Source organism: Centruroides sculpturatus, unplaced genomic scaffold, assembly GCF_000671375.1.
Source record: "Centruroides sculpturatus isolate CEXI.00-Female unplaced genomic scaffold, Cexi_2.0 scaffold168, whole genome shotgun sequence".
Classification (NCBI taxonomy): Eukaryota; Metazoa; Arthropoda; class Arachnida; order Scorpiones; family Buthidae; genus Centruroides; species Centruroides sculpturatus.
In genome coordinates, this window is record NW_019384519.1 from 8249 (window position 1) to 15916 (window position 7668).

General features: G+C 31.1%; 1 protein-coding gene across 1 annotated transcript; it reads right to left on the bottom strand.

The window, feature by feature from the left end:
* Positions 1–1003: 1003 nt before the first annotated feature.
* Positions 1004–1663, bottom strand: LOC111622675. Its single transcript, XM_023365096.1, has one exon. It carries the CDS (start codon positions 1661–1663, stop codon positions 1004–1006), a length of 660 nt encoding a protein of 219 aa, XP_023220864.1.
* Between the last annotated feature and the right edge of the window lie 6005 nt (positions 1664–7668).

A 7668-nucleotide genomic window follows, 5' to 3' on the forward strand; every position in this document is an offset into this window, starting at 1 on the left:
CTCTTAATAAAGTGTTATTTTAAATTTTAATTGTTGAAACATTCCATCATCTAAATTCGATCGTTAGGCTAAAAGCCATAAAAATTTATTTTCCACGGAATCGGTTCCTTGTTGAGGAGGATCCAGCTGGTCAGCGATGTGTCACTCGGAACATATCTTACTATTATATATTTACCAGATTAAATACTTGGACAAGCAAATAAGATTACAATAATTCATATATTAAATTCATAGATTAAATAGATAGCTACCATCATATCAATTGGCTGTTCTCAAGTTTTCAAATAGTATTCAATTATACAACAAAATACATTACAATAGATAAATCAGAAGTGAAAATTTGATTCTGAGAATTTTTTGTATGAGTAAAATATTTTTGCACCTATGCATTTATTTCTTATTTTCAATATAATAATTNGCTTCTCGCATCATCCACTCACTGTAAATATTAAATAACAGTGGTGAAAGTCCGCATCCCTGTCTCACTCCTTTTTCCACCCTTATCCAGTTGGATTCTTTCTCATCAATTTTTATTATTGCTTTCTGATTTTTGTATAAAAAGAGAATAATTTTAATTATCCCTTTATCTATTCCAATTTTTTGAAGTATTTCAAATAAAATTGTGTGATTAACATTGTCAAACGCCTTTTCATAGTCCACAAAGCACAGATAGAGATCTCTGTTTTTTTCAATCATTTTTTCTCCAATAAGTCTAATTAATGTAATGGCCTCTCTAGTTCCTTTGTTCTTTCTAAAACCAAATTGTGTATCATTTAGTTCTGCTTCAATTTTCGGTTCTATTTTTCTATAGATAGTATTAGTTAAAACTTTTGAGATATGGCTTATTAAACTTATTATTCTATGTTTGTCGCATTCCAGTGTTCCTGCTATTTTGGGTATAGGTATAAATATAAAATTAGTAAAGTCTGTGGGTAGTTGTTGTTCTGCAAGAATTTTATTGAGAAAATGACTTATAATCCTTCTTCTCTCAAAACCCATTGACTTAAGCCCCATGCAAGCCATCAATTCCAGGTGTTTTCCTATTCAATTTTTTCAAGGCTGCCTCAACTTCATCCTCCAGAAATTTAGGAGTTTCATCATCGTCATATTCTTCTTCCAGTTCACATTCCATGTTATCCTCTATTTTATAAAGTTTTGTCAAATATTCATTCCATCTTACTAATTGCCTTTCCTTCTGCATTAAAATTTCTCCATTCTCATCCTTTATTGCCCCAATTTTCACTCTTCTTTTCTTTCCTGAGATAAAATTAATGTTTTGATAGACCTTTCTCAGCTCTTGAGACAATTCATGTTCTTCTAATTCATGACAGATTCTGTCTAGCCATTCTTCCTTAGCTTTCGTTGCCATACTTTTCACTTGTTTATCGATTGTTCTATATTTTTCTTTAGCATCTAATGTATTTGCGCTTTTCCATCTTTTCCTTTCATCCATTTTCTCCAACACTTCTTCAGTAATCCAAGGTCTTCTTGCTTTTCTTCTCTCCTCTCCCAAAACCTGGTAAGCACTTTCTTTAATTTCCCCTTTCATATTCTCCCAAAGTTCTTCCACATTTCCTTCCAAATTTAAATTTTGAAGTCTATTATTAGTCATACTCTCATATTTTTCCCTAATGTTGTTAATCTTCAAATCATCAATTCTCATTCTTTTATCATTTCTATTTCTTTTTATGTGCTTCAATTTAACTCGGATCACGGAGAGCAAGAGGTTGTGGTCGCTGCCACAATCCGCCCCTGGATATGTTTTTATATTTGTAATTGTGTTCCTGTATCTATGATTAATCAAAATAAAATCTATTTGATTTCTAACTTCGATTCCCCTTGATCCTGGGGCTTTCCACGTATAAAGTCTTCTTTCGTGNGCTTTAGTTCATTTTCACAGAAAAGCATAATGATTCACAGAAAAGCAAACTTAGGGCGTCGTACTCGTAGCGCCATCTGTTGGACATAAAAGCCTTAACCTAGATAATATATTTTAATTTATATGAATGTTTAACAAAATAATATACAGCCTATGTCTATCCTGAGGTTCCATTCTAAATATTGGTGAAAGAATTTTTGAAATCGGATGAGTAGTTTCGGAGATTACCTGCTGCAAACAAACTTACATACATACATACATACATACAAACATTACCTCTTTATAATATTAGCATATATTAACCTTGCGCCGCATGTTCACAACATCCCGTGACTCACAAGTCAGTGAACGTCGCGCATTGACTCATGGGAAATTTGTTGAAAAATGGCGGATACATCTAAGATCGAGGTTTACAATTGAAGGTAAATAAACAAATTAAACTATTTTTAAAGATTTTTAGAATGTTTAATAGATAGAAATACAGATCCGTATGATGCAATTGGGACTTTAACAGAGCTGTAGAACAAAAAAGTTAAAGGAACCGTGCCTCATGAGAATTTGTAAAGAACGCCTACTAGGGGGCGTCCCGGGCTACTACTATTTTGATATTTTATCACGAAAACATTACACCTTTTTGGTAGGCTGCAACTAAGTCAGTTGCTGCATATCAAAAATACCACTTTGGCATAAGAGCCACAAATAAAAGAAAAATTCAACAATACGAAACAATTACATATGAAGTATAATGAAACGATTAAAACGAATTCACTAATCCAAGTAATGTAAAGTTAAACACCAGCATAAAGTTGCGTGCTTTTCTCGGCTACAGTTAAAAAAAAATAGACCCACCTGTTAGCAAATCTAATATAATTGAAATGGGTTGATATAATGATAATGATAATAATAAACCCAGAGCAAAAACGGTTAGGAGTTAAAAGTTGAAATTTGGTACACAGTTAGGGTACGCCATGAGAATGCAAACTATAAACGGTTTTTTTTTTAAATTTACCCGGCGGAATGGAGATAGACAGTTAAAAAATACCTTGAGAAAGTCGCTTTCTACTGTACTACAGTAAAACCTCGATTATCCGACCCCTCGGTTAACCGACCGTCAAAGTCGGCAAATTTCAAATGTCCGCTAGTGATGTGGCGCTACAATATTTGGCTATGTCTTGGCTACTTTAATATTATTTATACGTGTTTTAGCTGGCAACACTCATTCGACCATGAAAGGGAGCCAGTATTTAAACGAAGCTTAATTTTCTAATTTTTAACGATACAATAGCGACGATTATTATTTTAAAAAATTTTTGTTAGGCTTAACATCGATGAAAATTTCAACGCAAAGTAGGTTAATAGCGATATACTAATATACTAATATACTAATTACATGGGATATAATAATATACTACACTAATAATGGATTTTTTCATACTTTTCGGTTATCCGACTTTTTAATTATCCGACCAACCCCAGTCTCCAATTTGGTTGGATAATCGAGGTTCTACTGTATTTCAGAAGTTATTTGGGTTTTTGCGAAATATCGAACGTATTTCTATGCACTTAAGAAAATACTCTAATTAGCATCAAAAGAAATGAAAAAAAAGACAAACTATATAAACTAAATTTAAACTACACACAATAATATGATAGTGTTTACAGGTTAGAAGTACAAAATGATATAATAATCTTAATGTTCGCTGTTGATGTTTTAACTGGCCTATGCTGGGCTAATCTGCTAGCTCTTATATAGGCCTATAGACTTTTAAATTATTTCTAAATATAAAATATAAAACCCATTAATTGTATAAAAATTATAAAAACATCCCAGACAAAGAAAATATAACTCAGAAATACTGTAATTGATTTCCGACCTAATTAACTAAAGTATCGTTAAAACTGAAAACGGCCGGCGACGGGTGGGTTTCCCTCAGACGTGACATTTTACTTAGAACACAGAGGATTAGAAAACAATATTTTAATAAATAAATCAACAGTTGTGGATTTAAGTCTCATTCTGGAAAATTATTTCCTTTGGACAATATCCTTTTGGATAGACAATGGACGATGTCCTTTCAGAATATTCTAAATTTAAAATAATTTGATTCTAATTTTTAAATTTATTAGGAGAACAGCTAAACCACCTATCTCTAGCCAAACTGATTTGTTATGTAATTAGTTATTAGGCTCAACATAGCCCAATAGATAATCTGACAGATCATTTGGTAATAGAAATGTGCTGGGTTGTTGTTTATTATGTAAATTACACAATCAATCCGCAAGAAGGAAGTGCAGCTACCCATTCTTTCACAGTTAAGAAAATATTGTGGCAATATAAATTAAAACTTTCAGTTGTATGAAATATGTTGTAAATTCCCGATCTTACAATGGTGGAAGCAATTGTTTCCAATCAAACCCCAACCACTTGTAATGTAATCTGAGTAAATTTTCTTTTTAGCGAAGTTTTACATTTAACAAATATTCTGCCAAATCCGAGAGAAAAGAATTTGTTAAAAATAAACTTTCCTTTAAAAAATGCAATTAAAATACTCGAAATATTACATCTATGACGTAAAACTCGTGACGTAACGCGTGACGCATTGCAACGACAAATTCGAATTCGTTCCATTTCGTATTGTTGCCGACGCCATCTTGGAAATTTATGCTTTCCGGAAATTGCGAGTTATTTTTCTCTCCATTTTAACAGTTTTCGTACAAATTTTAATAATGAAAACTCTCGTAACGTAGGAAACTTAATATTTTTCGATTTATATCATAATTAAGTAATTTAAATTAGATACGCTTTAAACCTAGATTTGCGGCCTGTAACCTGTAAGGTTACGGAATGAGTTTTTATAATGTTATTTATTATTACAAATATATTTTACAAAAATAAGGACTATTTTAGCATTTTAAAGAAAACATTTGCAATTAGTTAATATTCTGACGTAGAACTTATGACGTAACGTGTGACGCATTTATCGCACGTTCCACCGATTCGAATTCGTTTGATTTCGTATTGCCGACGCCATCTTGAAATAGAAAGTTTTCTGGAAATTGCTAGTTATTTTTCCCTCCATTTCGAGATTTTTCGTAAATGTTTAATTACATAAACCCGAATAACGCAGGCAATGTAACGTTTTTTTCTTTATAAGCAATCAAAATTGAATAATTGTCGATAGAATATTAAATGTAAAAGTGTTATATTTTTACTTAAAATATTTAAGGTTGTTTCCACTTAGCATCAAATTAAATTATCAGATTATAAATGATATTCGGTTGCACATTGTCTTATATTCTTTTGAATGAAACAATAAATGTCCTGTATTAAAAATTTATTTTAATATTAAATTAATTAATAGGTAATGAATCGTCTTGATCTTTTCTATTCTTAATATTTAAATTCTTAAATTATTCTAGGAAGAAGTATCATTCTGAACTTTTATAATCCACCTTTTAAACAGACATGGAGTTATTTAAAAAGTTTCTTGTGCTCAAAAAATTAACAAGAAGCAAAACAAAGAAAAGGTAAGACTTTTTTATTTTCATTCTAATTTGTTATTTATTCTGCACATTGATGCAGTAGAAAGTAGTATATAAAAGTTTAGAGTCCTCATTGATGAATCTAAGAATTTATTGTAGTAGAATGATGTTTGAATAATAATTTTGTTCATTTATGCAATTTAGAATAATATGAATTACAATTTTACTTAGAAAAATTAATTTATTATTAAAAAACAGAACTTTACAACTTATGTATTATTTATTTTAATGATACAGATAAATTTAAGAAAAAAAAACATGCTTAACATATTAGGTTAGGTACCATTGGCAAAACTCCAAATTATCTAAAATTATTAGGTAGTCCTCTCAATTGTCCACAGTTATATTTTTGTCTCTATACTATCTGTCTCTATACTTTCCTGCTGACAACACATACATCTCTCACTGTGTGATGGGCTGGTGTAGCTTTCCTGCCTTGTTGGTTGTACCCAGAGAAGATCATGTCTGCTTCTTTGTGTGGTGATGTTGACCAATGTAATCTGCTCCATCATACGATCTGTCCATTTGTTTATCACCTCCTGGAAAGTGAATTCCATCACCTCTACAAGTGTGGCAGGGTTATGTGACAAAATAAAGAGACAGGTCTTGAGGATAGAACTCTTCTGAAGGAAGGAATATCTAAAGGTTGAAAGTGATTCAGACTGAGGGTCTGTAGTCTCCCACCAAACACAAAATGAAATGAACCCCAAACCTTGAAAAGCACCACAAGGACTTCTTTAAACTGTATGATAAAAATTCGAAAAAAAGGGTTCTCAGATCTTCGATAAAGCGACAGTTTTCGTTTAAACTGACATCGAGACACTTTTAATAAACAACAAAATTGAATCCTTTAGGCAGGCTTTATGTCTCTATTCTCTCAGTAATCCGGTACCCATTTGTATAAGAAATGGCTGGATTAGCGAGAATTTAATATACTGTATTACGCTCATGTTTTCTTCAAACAAATTCTGCTTCGCGGAATACTAGCATGTTGTATGTGGTATTATCATTAGAATATTTCTCACCATCGGCTGCCGGATTTATGAACTTTTGCTGTGTTTTTGTTAAGTATAAATGTTTTGTATAAAATTTTAAGAACCATTACTAACTAAAGTCTGTATTTTTCAAGTGTTCATCAGTGGCCAAGCGGTCTTCGTACCAGTGTTGCCGTTCCTAGTACATTTGTACTTTTCTGGTACATTTTGCCCTTTCCAGTAAATTGAAAGTACATTTAGATTTTTAGTACATTTTCAGTACATTATAATATTTCAAGTATCATTTTCAGTACATTATAATATTTCAAGTACCATTTACGATACAAAATAATATTTCACGCCTTAACGAAAAAATGAGAGAAATTAGTTTAATAAAGTTTCACTAGTGTCACTGCTTGCTAATTTAAATTATCCAATCACAACATACAAATGGTGTGTGTCTGTCGACGTCAGCAACATAGATAGTTGCACGTGTGAACGGTCTTGACTCAGAGGTTTTCTTTCATACGTTCAGTTGTGTGCACATTCTCATCAGGACCTTGACGAAATTTTTAATGCCACGTGGTCCAAACAATTGAACTCCCTCAAACAAAAATAATGGACAGGCAAGGAAATCAATGATTTTAAACTTTTGTCGTCAATAATATCAAAATATCCGTTAAGTCAGAATAAAATTATTACAGAAAATAGTTTTGAAATTGTACGAGTATAAATAATATAAATACTTTTATATTATTTTCTACCACTATAATTTAATTCTTAAATTATGAACTTCAATTTTAGTAAACGTAGTAAAAAAAATAATAATTAATATTACGTATGGTTTCGAAATGGCTGCGCTTCTGACTGTACCAAAGTCTATATAAGAAGATCAGGACACGCATGATCTACTTGAGCTGCCATTTTGGGGTTTTTTGAGTTGCATGTTTTAAGCAAACTTGTACTAGCAGTCAGTTTTATATAATATTAATTAAACTAAAATTGCATAAATCCTGTAATTTCCAGTAAAAAATATAATAATAATTATGGATGATTATGCAACCCCAATTTTATGTAACGTTTTCATCAAATAGTTTAAAAGAAACAAGCATCCTTATCTTTTGCTGTCATGATTGAAATTAATTAAATAGGTACTAAAACTGATGCAATTACGTATATACCACTTCGTAAAGTGATGCAATAACATCAAAAAAATTTAAAGTATAATAAAGAATAAAATAATATAATATAACAAATTTATAATTATTTTTT